A 17,801-nucleotide genomic window follows, 5' to 3' on the forward strand; every position below is an offset into this window, starting at 1 on the left:
ATCTCTCCTGATGTAAAGAGGGTAAGGGACGTCCCGAGTTTTATGGTCAGGACCAGGGCTTAGAGTTGCCTCCTTCCTGGGGTTTGGCTTCAAGTGCAGTGTCTCCGGTCACTTCTCTGTTGTGGGGACCAGGATGAAGTTATTGGGGTTTCTGGACTAACCCCAGGGTGGGGCAGCTTGCCCCTCAGTCTTCACAGCCTGGTATGTCCTGGACGTCCTGTACCGTAGGCCCCTATCTTCGCTAGTTAGGGCTGTAACAAACACCACGGAACAGATGGCTTACACAACAGACATTCATTATCTCACAGTCCTGGATGCTGGACGTCTAAGATGAAGGTGACACAGGGCCGTTTGCTCCTGAGGGTTCTGTCCTTAGCATGTAGACACCATTGTCTTCTGTGTCCTCACAGGGCTGTCCCTCTGTGTGTCTGTGTCCTGATCTCCTCTTCTTATAGGGACACCAATCTTGTTCAATTAGGGCCACCCTAGTGACCTCATTTTAACTTAATTACCTCTGGAGAGACCCTTACCTTAAATATAGTCACTTGAGGGTTAAGGCTTCAATGTGTGAATTTGAGGGTCACCATTCATTCCATAACAGATCTCATCCTTCCCTCCAAGCTGCTGGATACCGACCTCTGGCCAAGGTACTCCCCACTGCTGGGGGGGGCCCTGTAGGTGCATGGATGCAGCACCAGGGTTCTCTGCCAGAATAGGTGCTGGTGGGCACTTCTGGGCGCCCCCTGGGCTGGAGGCTCTCTCTCTAAGTGGAGCCTGACATGAGGGCGAGTTTGGAGAGCTGCCTTTGCTGGACCTATGGCGTCTGCCAGGTACTGCTGAGGCTTTCATGGTCCCTTTGTGGGACCCACAGTCACCCACATTCACCCAGGGGAGCCATGGCTGGAGATGACCTGACCAATCTCCAGTCTCTGAAGATCTCTGGGTTCCCCTGTCTGCTCCGTGGTGGTCTGGCCCCTTCTTCTCTGAGTCCCTTTGAGCCAAATGGCTGGGGATCTAAAGATCTGGGCACCTTATCGCCCTGGCTCCCTTGGTGATTGCCAAGGTGTGAGGTAGCCTCAGACACTGACCACCCTGAAGGCTGTGGGGAGCACCTGTGCCTGGGGGGTGACAGATGGGGTACAGCCTGCTCTTGGGAGGGGCCTGTGAGGTGTCCCCATGCTGTTAGGGTGGCTATGTAATTGGTAGACATTTGCTGAATAAAATGCCTGCTCTGATTAAATATTATCAAGAACTCAAGGCAGCATCAACCTGAGCACAGCCCTCTGAGTGCAGGACCTTGTGCTGCTGACTGGGGGCGGTCACCCCTTTGTAAGGAGCTCCTGGCCTCTGGGAGCAGTGGCCACAGCTGGGGAGAGCCGGGGCCTTGTCTGGCTTGCCTGCCCCACCAGGGCACCCAGGAAGCTGCACACACTCAGTCCCCTCCCACTCCCATGGCTGACCAGGCTGAGCTGACCTCTGCCCAGACCTGGGTCAGTGCTGAGGCCTCACCAAGCCCTTCTTGTCCCTCAGACACCCTGAGGCTTAGGCATTTACATGAAGAAATGGAGGCCCAGAGGGTCACCTGGTGGGTCATGAGAGGGCTCTCACAGATGGCCACCAGGTGGCCATAGGCCAAGTTGGGAGTGGAGTCCCATCTGACCCGAGGTCACGGTCTAATGAGGACTTTTCACCACTGATGGTCTCGGTCACAGGAGCTTCTCTCAGGGGCGCGTACCCTGAGCAGAGCGATCCCTCCTCATCCAACGTTGTCAGCCTTGCTGGGATCCTGTTTCTGCCCCTCCTGGGCCGCTCAGTGTTTGCTCAAGGCCTAGCCTGTCCCTCTCTACTCACCATGACCAGTGGTTAATGAGCAGCCCAGTGGGGAGTATAAAGCCTGCGGGCACTGGAGAGCCCTGTCCTTCTTTCCCTCCTGCTTGTGAGAGGAGTGGGCTGATCAAGGAGTAAGGCCCAGACCATGTCTCGTTTGGTGGAATGTGTCCCCAACTTCTCAGAGGGGAACAACCAGGAGGTGAGGTGCCAGGGGACAGGCCAAGGGCAGCACACAGGGCTGAGAGCAAGGAGCAAGGGATCTGCTTGGTGTGGGGTTGGGACTACCTTTCCTCAAAATGGACCACCTTCTGTTAGCCAGAGACAAGCATGTCTGTGAGTATGGGACATGTAGAAGTGACTGACCTGAGGGGTGAGGAAGGGGGTGGTCAGGCTGGGATCCTGGCCCCAGGTTTAGATAAATCACTTTGCCTCTTGGGAAAATGGGGCCCACAACCCCAACCTCCAGGGCTATTTGAGGATTCCCGCCATGATTTTTCTGTCTCCTTCTCCCCACAGCTTATTATGTGAACACTGTTGTTGTCCTCACAGTACCTATGAAAAAACTGAGGCACAGAGATTTGGGGCAGGCTACTGAGGGCCGCAGTACAGCTTGGGCCTTGAACCCTTGCTTCTCATCACTGTGCATTTCTGCCCCCCCCCTCCCCCCCCATGCAGCTACTTCCACTGTAGGCTTCGTGGAGGGGCTGGAGCCATTACCCTCTGTGACCTTGGCCTATAGGTCACCTTCTTAGAGCCCCAGGAGCTCCTCTGCCTGAGTTCTGCTTCCTGCATCAGTGTCTCTTTGAGAGTGTCACTCATTGCCCTCTCATTGGTGACTAGAGCTGGCGATGGATCTTCCCAGGCTCTTGCTCTGTGGGAATTCCCAAATGCCCAGTGCCAGCTTGCTAGGTACCTTTGGGTGAGTGGGGGCAGAGAGGCACAGCCATCTCTGAAGATCCTATTCCCTCTTCCAAGTGGGGAACCCAGGTGTGGGCCGGGCTCTCACCCCCAGGTGATCGATGCCATCTCCCAAGCTGTTGTGCAGACCCCAGGCTGTGTGCTGCTGGATGTGAACGCTGGCCCCTCCACCAACCGCACCGTTTACACCTTTGTGGGGCGGCCCGAGGATGTGGTGGAGGGGGCGCTCAATGCGGCCCGGGCTGCCTTCCGGCTCATCGACATGAGGAAGCACAAAGGTGAGGGACCATTCTTGCCCACAGGGTTTGGCATGGGGTCATGCAGCCCCTGAGGGGTGTCAGATGTAGCCCATGGCATTGCTCTGCAAGGCAGAGGTGAATTGTGACTCCTGTCCACATTTCCACATTTTGAGGGCGTCTGGCAGTGAGGCTCCAGCTCTGAGCAGGCCCAGGAGGTGGGGGGAGGGCAAGGTGAAGACATGGCCCTGCTGGAAGCCAACCTGCCAACAGCCTACAAAGCCAAACACGTCAGGGTGGCAGGCAGGGGCAAAGGTCTCTAGCTGCTCACAGTGGGGAAGCCAGGTTCACAGGCAGGGAATTGACAAGAGACCCTAACTGGTGAGGAGATGGGGGCACATCTCAGATGGAGGAGCTGCCTGGGGGGAGGAGAGAAATGCTGGAGAAGGGGGAAGTGTTCACCGCCTTGGGAGAGTGCTGCTGGCCGGCAGCAGGGTCTCCTAGCTGCCAGGAGAGGGAGGGCTGAACAGCCAGTGCCGGGCAGAGGCCTTCCAGTTTGGCCAGCCCTCTCTTCACAGCCCTTTGGTGTTTTCTTTGTGGTTTTTAGGAGTGGGAGGGGTTTACACTGTGGACTTGAAAATAAAAGGGCTAAGTGAGAGATAATAAGCACTTATTTGAGATCAAAGAATAACCATCTGGGAAGCATTGATTCAGGCAGAAGCCCAGAGAGTGTTCTAATTAGGAGACAAAGGTGGTGGGCATTTATGAGAAGGGGGAGGGGAACAATTTCATCAATAAAAGGAAGACGGTTCTATTGTGGAGATGACATAGTGGCACTGATTCTAAGAAATGTCTAATTTTCCATGCTGTAGTTATGATATCTGCTTTTCTGTTATGCTTGCAAACAGTTCTTTGGGACACAGTATTTCTTTAGGCCCAGTCCACAAGTTATTTTACCTGGTTTTAGCATTCCAAGGTTTTTTTGTTTTTTGGGGTTTTTTTTTTTTACAGAGACAGAGAGTCAGAGAGAGGGATAGACAGGGACAGACAGACAGACAGGAATGGAGAGATGAGAAGCATCAATCATTAGTTTTTCGTTGCGCATTGCAACACCTTAGTTGTTCATTGCCTTCTCATACGTGCCTTGACTGCGGGCCTTCAGCAGACCAAGTAACCCCTTGCTCGAGCCAGTGACCTTGGGCTCAAGCTGGTGAGCTTTTGCTGAAACCAGATGAGCCCTTGCTCAAGCTGGCGACCTCGGGGTCTCGAACCTGGGTCTTCCGCATCCCAATCCGACGCTCTATCCACTGCACCACCGTCCGGTCAGGCGCATTCCAAGGTTTGAGGAGTGAAATGTGCAAGGCAGTTCCTCTGGGACAGCAGTTCCGTTTGTGCTATTTTTTTACACAACACAGATGCCAATATACTGGGGTCCTGCCTCTGGCAGAGTCCCTATGGTCAGTGTGAACAGCTACGTGTGTGGACGGTGGGAAAGATGGGGGCCTGATCGGGGCAGGGTCTGAGGGAGCCCACTAAGCCCGTGCCCACACCTGCCCACAGCTGGGCCTGCTGGGCTTCAACCCCCATATCTCTGCAGGGGAGCACCCTCGGATGGGCGCCCTGGACGTGTGCCCCTTCATCCCAGTGAGGGGTGTCGACATGGACAACTGTGTGCTCTGTGCCCAGGCCTTTGGCCAGCGGCTGGCCAAGGAACTAGGTGTGCCAGGTGAGTGCCCAGAAGAGGGCCACCCTGAACTCAGGGATTCCCCTACCAGCCTCTCCTCACTTTCAGTTCTCATCACCCTCCCTCACCATGTTCTGATTTTGACTCCTTAAAATGCAAATTATTGAACAAGCAAACAAACAAAAAAAGAAAAAACTCCCAGACTCTGCCAACAGCAAATTGACAGACAAGACTAGCCTTGCTTGCCTCATAAGGAGATAACTTCAGTGGAAGCTCCAGCCTCAGGGAGGCCCCAGACTCTCATGTAATTGAGACGGTGGGAGCTGACAGCCACTCTGTAATGTAATTTAGCAAGCTGAGTGGACAGCCCTAAAAGTCCGTGCCTCCTAGTGAAATCATTTCATGTTGGGGGATTAACCACATCAAAAAAGTGACTGGGAACACATGGGGACAAGTCAAAAGCAAAGTGCATGGTGGATAGACAGGACAGATCAGCATGAGTCACATATCCTGCCCCACACAGATTTGGGGAGTAGAACACATGTGTTATCATACTTGTGTGGGTTTTAGGAGTTTGCAGTGAGTTTCCTTAATTTGCAGTCATACTTATTGTACATTAAAATACATTTTAGAAAGAACTGTGAAGGCCCTCCCAGTAGCATGCCCTAACTCTCCTGGTCAGCTGATGGCTTTTTCAGGGACATCTGTTACAGGGAAGCCACAAGGGTGGGGAACTGCTGGCTCTCTGAGTGGGCAGAGGAGCAGTCCTGGCCCATATTGAGTCCCACCACGGACTGCCCACAGAGAAGGGGCACTCCTGACGAGATGGGGAGTGAGGCAGGTTTGTCCTCCCAGCTGATGCTGGAGGGAGTGGTCTGCCTTAGTTCTCTGAGAATGGGGGTTCTGGATGGCCCAGATGCCAGGGCTGACCTGCCTGGCTCTCCTCACAGTGTACCTCTACGGTGAGGCGGCGCAGGTGGCCAGTCGACGGACCCTGCCGGCCATCCGGGCAGGGGAGTATGAGGCCTTGCCTGAGAAGGTGTCTGTCATGTTCTCCTGATGGTGGGCAGGTCTGGGGTGAACCCTGAAGGGGTGTGTACCCTCTTCCTTCCCCCTTCCTCAACCTCAGCAGGGTGCCCCATCTGTGGGGTACAAAACCTCAGGTAAGTCTCCCCACAGCTCAAGCAGGCTGAATGGGTACCCGACTTTGGCCCCAGCTCCTTTGTCCCCAGCTGGGGGGCCACTGCCACAGGGGCGCGAAAGTTCCTCCTCGCTTTCAACATCAACCTGCTCAGCACCAAGGAGCAGGCACACCGCATCGCCCTCAACCTTCGGGAGCAGGGCCGCGGGAAGGACCAGGTGAGAAGCAGCCAGGCTTGCCTGCCATCCCTGTGGGCTGGGCACGTCCCATGGGTCACCATGGGCCCGGGGGAGGAATCAGAGGCTGTGTGGCACCATGGTGTGAACTTGCCGACCAGCCCAGCCTCAGTGTCAATGACACGTGGAAAGAGGCTGGATGGGGTTCCAGTGTTTAAAATGGGGGAGCATTTGCCTTAAAGGACATTTTCCATGGAGGCAGGCAGGGCTATACCTGTTATTAAAATATTGCAGCATTTCTATACTGAAAAAAAAGATAGCTGCTTCCTGAGCCCCGGTGACCCAAGGGGCTCTTAGGTTCTGCTAGATATTCCCAGATGCTCCCTGAAATCCCAGATACTCTCAGACACCCTGACCCACCTACTCTGCCACAGCGGCTCTCACCTAGATGAGCACCCTTGCCATAGAAAGTCTGCATTAGACACAGGTAGACACAGGAACACCTAGTGAACAGGTGGAGGGCAATGCCCTGCCCACTTAGCCCCCCACTTCCAGAGACCCAGGTTCCCAGCCCACAGATACCATTGTGTAAGCACAACAAAAAGCAGGGAGAACCCCAAATCTTTCTTACTGCTTTGGCTGAAGTCAGAAGACCGAAGTCCCGCCTCAGATAGGCTAGTCACCCCGAGGATGAGGTGCTGTGAGCTTGTCTCTGGGGTGAAGGCTACAATATAAGAAAGGGGCCAAATACAGGAGTTTGGAGTTGGGTGGGGATGGCCCTGGGCTCACCCTAGAACACAGTGTGGATAGAGAGGCAGGGTCTGCTGGTGTCCATGGGGTTAGGCATCCTTGAAGCCTGGCCCTTTTGGCCTCAGTTTTCCTGTGAGGGCAGTTTTCTTCCTGCCAGCTCCGATGAGAGAACGGAAGAGTTAGGAGGCGGGCCATGTGCATTGGGCCATGTGACAGCACTACATATCTGCAGGCCATGGTTTGCCAATACATCTGCCAGCCTCCTCATCTCCCTTGTCCGGGCCAGTGGGGAGGAAGAAACCCTTGGCCCAGCCAGGGAACACAGGGGCAAGTGGCTCTCAGCACCAGGAACCAGGAGAGGTTGAACAGGGCCTGGACTGGGAAAGGCTTTTTTTTTTCCTTTGCAGCCAGGACGTCTGAAAAAGGTTCAGGGCATCGGCTGGTACCTGGATGAAAAGAACCTGGCTCAGGTGTCCATAAACCTCCTGGACTTTGAGGTCACGGCGCTGCATACGGTCTATGAGGAGACCTGCAGAGAAGCCCAGGTGAGCAGGGCAGTGTCCCTTCCTGGCTGGGAGATCCCTCCAGGTAGTTGTCCTCTTCTGGATGGAGGATCCCTCCAGGTGAGCAGGGTGGTGTCCCCACTACCTCCTGGGTGTTCTCAAGCCTAGTCCACCAGGGGCTGATGCTGGCCAACCTCTGCAGGAGCTGAGCCTCCCAGTGGTGGGCTCGCAGCTAGTGGGCTTGGTGCCTCTGAAGGCCCTCCTGGACTCCGCTGCATTCTACTGTGAGAAGGAGAACCTGTTTATCCTGGAGGAGGAGCACCGGATCAGACTGGTGGGCTGTGCCCCTGAGGGAGGGATTGGACGGGAGGGTGGGGAGAAAACTGAAGGGCCCAGTGGGAGCCATGAGTGAACTCTAGGCTCCTAGGAGCTGGTCTAGGTCCTGGAGGCGCCCATGTGGGGCCTGTAGCCCTGTCCTGGGGCCAGGACGCACTCTTCTTCCTCCTTTGCTTTATTGTCTGTGCTTAGAAGATGAGGCCATACTATTTTCATTTTGGGGACACTATTGAGGCTTTCTTTGTAAAAATTCTGGCGGGAAGACAGTCCTCCGCCTCCCTCTCTCCCCTCTGGTGCCTGCGCTGGAGCCACTTCCAGAGTCCTCACACTTTCAGATGTGGAGTGACTCTCACACATCTGGGTCCATAGGTGTTTATGGTTCTCTCTGTCCTATGTGACACCTTTGCCTTGAGTTCCACTGGCCTGAGATCCCCCCTGCCCCTTTTGAATGCGTTTTTTAACTGAGCAATGATTGGATTCCTCTGACCATTGTTGTTTGGTAGTTACCTCTGAGTATTTGCCGAATTAACGGGTGTGCCTTGACTTAGTACTTTTGTCCTGTTTTCAGGCATGTCGGAGGTGTGCAAGTGTGGTTCCTTCTGGTTAATATATGTGGAAGTTAGTCTATTTTTTTAGGTATTCTGCTGCTTGGTTATAACTTAACATACCTCTTCTTATTGATTTTTAAAATATTTAAAATTATATCCAAATTTTAAAGTTTATTAATTTTCATCAGTACCTTGACCGCCTTCTATGAAAACGGGAAAGTAAACACTGTACAGTATTTATTGCCACCTTTTCTTCTTTCTCTATTTCCTGATTTTTTTTTTAGAGTTACAGTATTTTTTAAAGAGGGTTCTTTTGGTGGTTAATTTTTATTATTAGTATTTTTTTTATTGTGGTAAGATATACTGAACATAAAATTTGTCATCTTAACCATTTTTAATTCATATACCTGTAATTCAGTAATACTAAATACATTCATAATGCTGTGCTGCTGATGGGCTTTTCTATACCTGCAAAAAACATCATTGGGAATTTGATGGTTTCATTGGCTCTGTAGGTTGCTCTGGGTAGCACTGCCATCTTAACAGTATGATGTCTTCTACCCGTGAGTGTGGGATGCGTTTTCATTTATTTATGTCTTCTTTAAATTCTTTCAGCAGTGTTTTGTAGTTTTCATTGTATACTTTCACCTCCTTGGTTAATTAATCCCTAAGGATTTTATTCTTAAAAAATTAAAAAAATTTTTTTTAATATTTAATTTTTTATTTCTGCTTTATTGAGGTATAATTGACACGGAAAATTATAAGATATTTAAACTGTAATCACAATCAGTTATTTTGATCTTTAGTAAATTTGAAATGTGTTTGGTAAGATACAAAAATCAATCTAAGTCTTCCCTCAAATAATTCAACAGCTGTCCCAGTGCAACTCAGTACATGATGCAATCTTCACCTGTTGTCATAATAAGCCACTAAATCCCACATATACATGGCTCTTTCTGATGTTTCTGTTCAGTTCTATTGAACTGTTCTAAGTATTTATTCTTGATGCTATTAAAAAGGAAATGGTTTTGGTAACTTCTTTTTCAGATTGCTCATTGCCTGTGTATAGAAATGCAGCTGACTATCATGTGTTGACTTTGTATCCAGCTACTTTGCTGAATTCATTTATTAGTTCTAAGAAGTTAAAGGTTTCAGTTTGATAATATACTAATCTTTTAGCACTTTATCAATATTAGACAATGTCGACTCAGTGAAGAAAGATGAGAAAATTAACACACTATGATAGCAGTCATCTGTGTTGTTATTTTTACATTGTCAAATGTGTAACATTGACCTTCTGTACCTACATCCACATATGTTAAATATATTAAATATCCACAGATAATTAATCTTAGTTCTATAAGTAAGTGAGGTCAATGTGCATCTCTCCTTTCCCATCGGCCTCCTTACTTGTCTTTTGGCTGGATTTCAAAATTAAGCAGATTTTTAATGAAAGGCTCACGGAGGCTTCATCCTGCTAATTGTGGCATATTTAGGAATTTATTTGTGACTTTATTCTTGTGAGAGAGTTAGACAACCAAAACTTCAAGTCACTTGTTTTTCCCTGAGAACAATGCAAATATATCTATAATTACTGTCTTTTGAAATTAAATGTCACTTTGGGAAGTCTAGGGCCACTTGCTCATCTCTCCACTCCAGGTGACCTGAGCTTTCTCCCTGATGTCTGATAAATTCCTCACTTTACCTTGAAATTCAGTAATTGCCTTGTGTGTTGCTGTTGATTATTTTATGTTATCTTTCCCTTTGCAACAGTGTTCCTTGAGATTTACAGATACCATTCTTACTTAGTTTCAGGAACATTCTCTTTTATTATAGTCTTTGTTTGTTTGTTTGTTTTTTACAGAGACAGAGAGAGAGTCAGAGAGAGGGATAGATAGGGTCAGACAGACAGGAACGGAGAGAGATGAGAAGCATCAATCATCAGTTTTTTGTTGCGACATCTTAGTTGTTCATTGATTGCTTTCTCATATGTGCCTTGACCGTGGGGCTACAGCAGACCGAGTGACCCCTTGCTCTAGCCAGCGACCTTGGGTCCAAGCTGGTGAGCTTTGCTCAAACGAGATGAGCCCATGCTCAAGCTGGTGACCTCGGGGTCTGGAATCTGGGTCCTCCACATCCCAGTCTGATGCTCTATCCACTTCGCCACTGCTTGGTCAGGTTCTTTTATTATAGTTTTGACTCTGTTATTTGGTTCTTTTACTTCAGGGACACTGATCCTGTTGTAGATGCATTTTCTGTCTTCCAAATATTCTGTCTCTTCTCTACTTTCCTTTCATTTATTTCCCCTTGTAGTCATGTAGTTTTTACAAACTTAACTTCAAATCATTGATACAATTTAGGGCCAGTTTCTTTTCTTTCTTTATTTTTTTTCTTTTTAATTCTCTTTGTAACTTTTACAAAAGTTTGTGCCACTTTTTATTTTGATGTTGTTTTCTACTCAGAAAAGCTGCAGGTGTAGTACCAGGATCATCTTCTTACCTTACAGGTTCACTATATGTTTGCATTTTGCCTCATTTGCTTTATCACTCTCTTTATTCACACATAATCCTATTATTTTTTTCTGGACTATTTAAGAGTAGGTTGAGGACACTGCGTCCTTTTACTCATAATCTATTCAGAATGTATTTCTTAAGAATAGGACTTTCTCTTACACAACTGCAGTACAATTACCAAAGTCAGCAAACCCAACATTAATGCAATTCTAGCATGTAAACTATAAACTATAATCAATTGCATCGATGTCCCAATAATTTCCAGGACAGATATTTATCCTACACGCCTGGATCTGATCCAGTGGTGTGATCCAAATAATTCAACAACTGGTTATCTGCCCTAATGACCACTCTAAGTATAAAAAAAGATATACCAAAAAGTAGTTTATTATTTCATGCATTTAATACTTAAATAAGAACAATAAAAGAGGTACACAAAACTAGATTGTTATAAGAAAGAGTTTTAAACTATTAATGAAAAACATTAAATAATACCCGACAAAAAACAATTAATCTGTTGTTTAAGGTATTTCCATATTGCTTTTTGATTGGTATCCTCACTTGTAATTTTTTTCATCTATGGACAGAATGAACATTACTACGGGCATTTAGAATACACTGTTGTGCAGATGAACATTAATAAAGAGTAAGGAATGTAAATTTGTGATTTCCACATTGGGCAGCTGCCCAGGTGCCCACCTTAGAGAGAACCCTGATTACAAGTGCCCTTTTAACAACTGGTTTGCAGAACTCAAGAAAAAATTAGGTATCGGTTCTGCTGAACAGGTGTGAACTGGCTGAATCCCATCACTGGCCTGATCCATAGTGCCTTTAGTTGTCATGTCTCTGTCTCCTTTAATCAGGAACAGTTCCCCAGTTCTCCTGTCCTTCATCGACTTTGACAGACTTTGAAAGTATGAGCTGGTTGTTTTGTAAAGTGTTCCTCACCAGTACTGGCATCCTGGCTCTCACAGCTAGATGAGCTCATGCACTTTGGCAGGAGCAGCACAGCTGTGATGTACTCTCAGAGCAGCGGGTCAAGAGACCATGTGCCTGTTCATCTTGGGGGGTAGTTGGGTCCTTGGTTGAGGTGGCATCAAGACCCAGCATTATTCACTATTAGTTATTCATTATTAGTGAGCACCCTGAGGGGAGGGACTTCTAGGCTCTGCAAATACCCTGTGCCTCTCAAATTCCAGCCATAGGTACTAGCAGCCAGCAAAGGTTTTCTGATGTCATCCTTTTCCGTCTCTGCCACATATATTTATTCCTTATTAATGTGTTTGATGCTTTCATCTATTCTTAAACATTCTATTTGGTATTCTTTAGCTGATAGGTCTGATTTTCCCATTGTGCTGACTCTCTTGCAGTGTTTTATGATTTTGACTGTGAGTGTTCGATCTTTGGAACTTTGTGGTAGTTCTCAGAAAATGGGTGTAATGTCTATGTTTGCCTGTTAGGTGCTTGGGAACATGGCCACATAGGTCACTTTAGATGGAATCTTGTGCTTGCAGCTTTGGAAACCATGGCTCGTGAGCTCAGTGTGAGCCTGACCCACATCCTCATCAAGGTGGCTCAGGGTTAGAATTTCCCAGAGACTTCTTCCTGCTTTACCAAAGGCAGAGACCTGAAAGAAACCCAATTATGACCTTTAGAGGGTGGTTTTTTAGTTCATCCTTGGAGATGTAGTCTTTCAGGGGTCTGCAGTCTGATCCCCAATTCAGTGAAGGCTTGACCCTCCCCAATCAAGAGGGGCTACCAGCGGTGCACAGATGTCCCTAGGATGTACCCAGCCTCAGGGCAAGCAGGTCCTTCTGGTCACTTCTGGCCTTGAATGATTTTCTTTACTCTCTGCCAGCTTAGCCAGGTGTTTACATTCATTTTACACACTCGTTCATTTCTCCAAGGTAGTCTGAGTTGCAGGGCTTTGCCTAAAGTTGATTCTATAAGCAAAATCTCCCAGGCTCTCTTACCTGTTTCCATGTTCTTGGGGACACCTCATGACCATTCCCAAGACCCTGCTGACTTGTTCCTCTAAGTAGCACTTGTCTCTTTATATTTTTTTAGTAGTAGTGTCAGCCTCTTTGACTCAAAAAAAGCTGAACCTTTGTCACTGGAATATGGCCCCTAAAGTATTTTAAATGTTTTTTGGTGGAAGGAATTCTAATCTTAAATGGGGAATGTCATAACTTTATTTTGAGTTTAGGTAAAATTCACTTTCCCTTGCATAACAGGTCTTACATTTAGGCAAATCAGGCAGCTTCTGGGCTTTAAGAACTAGTTCATTGTTGGCACTTGAGGAAATAAAACCTTGTCCAAAGAGGTAGTGTTGTTGGCCCCTCAGAGAGAAGCTCCTGCCTGTGGTGTCAGCTGTGTGATAAACTGGAAGGGCCATGTGGTTTAAAATGAGGGCTAGTTTGCTGAGGGATTGAATGGGTAGCTCCTCCCTTTGGGCCTCAGTTTCCCTATGGAGTAAGACAGATGGGTGCATGTGTCAGAAAGTTCATATGGACAAGGTGCCTGCTCTCGGCCAGTGCTCTCCCAGGTGGGCCCGGCTGCGATAGGGAGCCAGTGGTCAGCAGGCGTCCTAGTGGGGGAGTGTGGCTGGCAGTGTCCCTGTCTCACTGGCCACACAAAGGCTGGACCAGGGTGGGGATGCTGCCCTGAGATGAGGTGGGACCAAACCTTTGGTTGCCTTCCTTACACATGGGGGATGGGCTGAGGGGACCTGTGGGTCACCAACCCCTTCTTTTCCAGGTGGTGAACAGGCTAGGCTTGGACTCCTTGTCTCCCTTCAATCCTAAGGAGCGGATCATCGAGTGAGCAGCCCACTGCGAGTCCCTCCCTTCGCTCCCCTCATCTTGCTGGCCCAGCCTCAATCTTTCCAGAGCCTTCTGCTTGGTCACTTATTCATCAGTAAACACCAGGGTGCCTGTGCCAGGCGTGGGGCTGAAGGCTGGGTGGACAGTGCAATGAGGCCCCAACAAGGTCCTGTTCTGTCCTCAGGGGCTCCAGCGTGGCCATGGCCTCTCCCAGGCTGTGGTTGCTCAGCAAACTGGGACTGTGTCCCTTTTCTTGTGTTGGTGAAGAGAGTGGGGTGTGGGCTGAAGTTAGGGACAAGGGTCTGAGCCACACCTTCCTTCACAGTCTGTAGTTAGAGCCCAGAGCCCTGTCCCTGCAGGACCTACAACCTCATCCTTGTCCCTCCTGGGTCCTTGCAGATACATGGTTCCCGACAGTGGGCCTGAACAGAACTTGGTGGACAAGTCCTTGCATGCCTTTGTTCGAGAGGTGGGCGCCCGCTCAGCGACCCCAGGGGGCGGCTCGGTGGCAGCAGCCAGTGCAGCCATGGTGAGCTAGGGCAGGAGGAAGGGACAGGCATGGGGACAGCGGCGGAGGGGGTTGTGGACAAGGACAGAGTGGCGGCAAGGGTCCCAGTCCCTCAGCTTGCCCCTCCACAGGGTGCCTCGCTGGCCTGCATGGCTGGCCTGATGACCTACGGGCGGCGCCAGTTTGAGCACTTGGACACAACCATGCGGCGCCTGATCCCGCCCTTCCATGCGGCCTCAGCCAAGCTGACCACACTGGTAGACGAGGATGCCCGATCCTTCGAGGCCTGCCTGGTGAGTGCCCAGAGGAGTCAGAATGGGGTCAGTGGACAGTGGAGTAAGGAAAGGAGGAGAGAAAGCTGTGAGCTCTTGGATGTATCCAGAGATCCTGCAGGAAGGCAGGGCCCGGAGAAGGCCACACTCACAGCATAGGGGGCTGCCTGCACAGCTGTTAAAGGAGCGCGAGCACCCTGTGTGGCGAGCAACAGACCCGGCTTGACCATTCCCTGGTGGAGGTGCCTTCGGGGACAGAGGCACAGTTTGAACCTTTGTGTCTAGACTTTGGGGGCCAAATGTTTCCTGTGTTACTTTTGAACAATGGCTGTAGGCTGGATGCTGTGAATGGGGCAGGGTGCAGCGACCTCCTGGGATTCCATTAGTGTTCAAGGATATTGCCGGCCCTTCCCTTCAGATCCTTAGTGCCCGCTGTGAGGCCTCTGAGGCAGGTTGCCTTCTTCTGTGGGGACTCAACACCAAGGACCTTAAACCATGAACCCAGTGGAAGTACTGTTCCCAAAGTGACGTCTGTGCTGTGTGAAAATGCCAACCTGAGTGGTGACACAGGCGCGTCTTTGAGGCTGCCCGCCCTGCCCAGGCTCCCCTGTGGCCTGGACACAGCTGCCCCTCACCCCGTGTGTTTCTGTGCTTTGCTCCGGCAGGAAGCGATGAAGCTGCCTAGGAACACGCCCGAGGAGCGGGACAGGTGGGTGTAGCCATGACTGGTGTGGTGTGGGAGGACATCAGGTGCCTTGAAAGGACCTCATTCCCAGTTACTCTACTTCCTAAGCATGTGCTTGTGATTAAAGAATGGCTTTCCCATTGTCCCCACCCTGGTTCTGTCTGCTTAGAGCTGTTGGGATTGGGGTCCAGAGTGGGGTTCCTGGATGACTTGGGCTCCAACCATCGGCACTCCCCCCCTTGGTTCCAGGCGAGCAGCTGCCCTGCAGAAAGGGCTGAGACAGGCGGTGGCCGTTCCCCTGGCACTTGCAGAGACAGTGGCTTCGCTGTGGCCAGCGCTGCAGGAGATGGCCCTGTGTGTGAATGTGGCCTGCCAGTCAGACCTGCAGGTACATGGGCCTTGCCTCCTGCTGCTGGGGATGCAGCCATGTGGAGGGTGGTGCGTCACTGGGTGATCATCGATGTGCATGGGCATTCACTGAGCGAGGCCTGGATGTATGTCCCGGGCGGTCTTGGCCAGCCTCAGCCAGCAGAGCTGGCATGATAATCCTGTTTGAAGATGAAGAATTTAGGGTCTTGTTCGAGGTTGCAGGGCAGACAAACAGAAACTCAAATGAGTCTCCAAAGTTTATCCTTGACCCTCCTGGTGCCTCCTCCTTATCCACTCCTCCCTGAGCCACCCCCTCTCCCTCCTCCTAGCCTCCTGGTTCTAGAAAACACTGAAGACAGCTCACAGGTGTGCATACCTGTGTGCAGAGGGTTTGGGTCTGTGATTTCTGCAGCTCGAACTCAGACCCCACAGGAGGGACACCTGTGTTCAGTGTCTGATCTTAAGGCTGCAGAGAAGTGTCGCCTCCTTCCTTGGGATGGTGGAGATGTATGAGTTGTCGAGAATAGAAGTCTCCTGGGCACAGAGGCTGTGGTTCCCCCCATTCTGGGTTCCCCTGGGGCTATAGCCTGTGCTCCGCCATCTCCCTGACCTGGGGGTTTCTGTGAATGTCTAATGTGTTGGAGCTCGTTGTTAAGGACCCCACCTGTGGCTGGCTCCACTCGGGCCTGTGCACCGAGCAGCGTCTGGTGCATGCAGCCTGAGAGCACTGAGGCCGGCGAGATGTGGGGCTGGGCTGGTGAGCAGGGCAGTGGGGGGCGAGCCTCTGCATGCCGTATGGCGTGGGGTCTGGAGTTCCCAGGGGGGCCATGATCCTACTAAGTGACCAGCCACCGTGCCCAGCCTGCTCTGAAGCTGGTGTGCTAGGAGGCGGGGCCTCACTCAGATAAGAAAAGCCTCCATTTCTAAGCTCAAAGGTGGAGAGTCAGGCTGTGGTTGTTACCTCTTTCCTCAGGATTGAGAAGGCTGGAACCCACCCTAGCTCTAGGATGAGGGTGGGCTTCCTCAGACATGCTGCCCAGCTGCCTCTAGGAGACCCTTGGTGACCCGTTTGCTGTCATTACCAATGAGATGTGAGGGCTCAGTGGGGCAGGCACTTGTTGGGATCACAGATGCTGCTGCCCAGTCCAGACGTCAGCCCCTTGTTGAAAGTGGACAGAATGAGCACCGCTGTCCCCCAGCCCTGTCCCCGTGGTCTTGCAGGTGGCTACCAAGGCCCTGGAGATGGGTATGTTTGGTGCATATTTCAATGTGCTCATCAACCTGAAGGACATCAGCGATGACAAGTTCAAGGACCAGGTGAGTAGCAGGTGCTCAGGGCCAGGCCCCACAGAGGAGTCTGTAGGTGGCTCTCAGGGACATGGTTTGCAGACGTGAGTCAGAGCCTCTGGCAGCATGCCCTCAGAGGCAGTGTCTGTTTAGCCCCTTTTGCAGAATTGACGAGGCCTGACTGGAGGGCTGTTGTCCTCTCTTGGGGTTGCTATGGAAACAAGTGGCATTCCGTTTTCCCTCAGCAAGGGGTCCTGGCAGGACCTGGGCCAGTCCCCTGCCTAATCCAACCAGGCTGAGGTTAGCCATCCTCAGGGACGTCACTATCCACCACATGGGCATTGAGTTAAAGAACTGTCCACCATGTGAGCACTGCTCCTCTAGGCCTTAGGGACACAGCCCTACTCTTGGCAGTCATGGCTAAAGTGAGAAGATCAGGAAGGTAGGGTACCTGGGGCCTGGCTGTCCCCAAATGTCAGGACAGACAGAGACCCCTTCCCATCTCCACAAGGAGGACCGTAAGGAAGGTCAGGATATCATCTAAGTGGACAGGCCAGGAGCTTGGGCCAGAGGTGGCTCAGGGAGGTGGCAGGGAGGACCTGGGCCAGCAGGGATGGACAGAATTGCAGGGCTCTGACCTGGCCTCTTGTCTGTCAGATCCGCCAGCACATCTCCAGCCTTCTGCAGGAAGCCAAGACCCAGGCAGCACTGGTGCTGGATCGCCTGGAGGAGCGTCAAGAGTGATGGCCAGGAGGGGACCTCACTGGATCCAGCACCCCTGTGCTCCCCTCTCCCTTCCTGATAAAGTCTGGCTTGCCTGACAGCACACGGTGACGTCTGGAGACGGTCCTTGTGAGGCCAAGATGGCAGGCATGGGGTGGGTGGGTGGGGCTATCTGAGGTTGGTGGTGCTACCCACTGTCACCTGTGACCTCTAGTAAAGTCACAACACACCATTGCCTGTGTAGTATGTTTGGGGTTTGGGGAAAGGATTGAGCTGAGTGGGCAGGGATGGGAACTGGTGACAAGAGAGCTGGGGAGATAGAAGATAATGGGGGCAGTATGAAGGACATGCTGGCTCCAGGGTCTCACATGTGAGATATGATGGGATCTGAGCCCAGTCATTGGTCACTCAGAGCACCTGGGTCTTGGTGCAGTGTGCCTGGCAAGGTGGCCTTGGGATTGTGCATGGGGCATAAGCCCCATGGAGTAGCAGGTCCCCTC

General features: G+C 50.9%; 1 protein-coding gene across 2 annotated transcripts; it reads left to right on the forward strand.

The window, feature by feature from the left end:
- The first annotated feature begins 1,905 nt into the window (after window positions 1–1,905).
- Window positions 1,906–17,447, forward strand: FTCD (formimidoyltransferase cyclodeaminase). 2 transcript variants are annotated; one of them, XM_066369973.1, is made up of 14 exons: window positions 1,906–2,029; window positions 2,843–3,026; window positions 4,582–4,710; window positions 5,619–5,707; window positions 5,848–6,027; window positions 7,143–7,280; window positions 7,441–7,572; window positions 13,393–13,454; window positions 13,857–13,986; window positions 14,097–14,258; window positions 14,903–14,946; window positions 15,172–15,310; window positions 16,513–16,608; window positions 17,236–17,447. In XM_066369973.1, exons 1-14 carry the CDS (start codon window positions 1,976–1,978, stop codon window positions 17,320–17,322), a joined length of 1,626 nt encoding a protein of 541 aa, XP_066226070.1. In that variant the 5' UTR covers window positions 1,906–1,975; the 3' UTR covers window positions 17,323–17,447. The 2 variants fall into 2 exon arrangements, with proteins under 2 accessions (XP_066226070.1, XP_066226071.1); XM_066369974.1 differs by lacking the exon at window positions 7,441–7,572.
- Window positions 17,448–17,801: the final 354 nt, after the last annotated feature.

Source organism: Saccopteryx leptura, chromosome 2 (assembly GCF_036850995.1).
Source record: "Saccopteryx leptura isolate mSacLep1 chromosome 2, mSacLep1_pri_phased_curated, whole genome shotgun sequence".
Lineage (NCBI taxonomy): Eukaryota > Metazoa > Chordata > Mammalia > Chiroptera > Emballonuridae > Saccopteryx > Saccopteryx leptura.

What these genes read in the sequence shown, in the direction of transcription:
- FTCD (XM_066369973.1), top strand. Translation starts at nt 1,976, where the DNA reads ATGTCTCGTTTGGTGGAATGTGTCCCCAACTTCTCAGAGGGGAACAAC. An exon ending in CAGAGGGGAACAACCAGGAG is followed by an intron (nt 2,030 to 2,842) that starts GTGAGGTGCCAG and finishes TCTCACCCCCAG; the next exon opens with GTGATCGATGCCATCTCCCA. An exon ending in CAGCAGCCAGTGCAGCCATG is followed by an intron (nt 13,987 to 14,096) that starts GTGAGCTAGGGC and finishes GCCCCTCCACAG; the next exon opens with GGTGCCTCGCTGGCCTGCAT.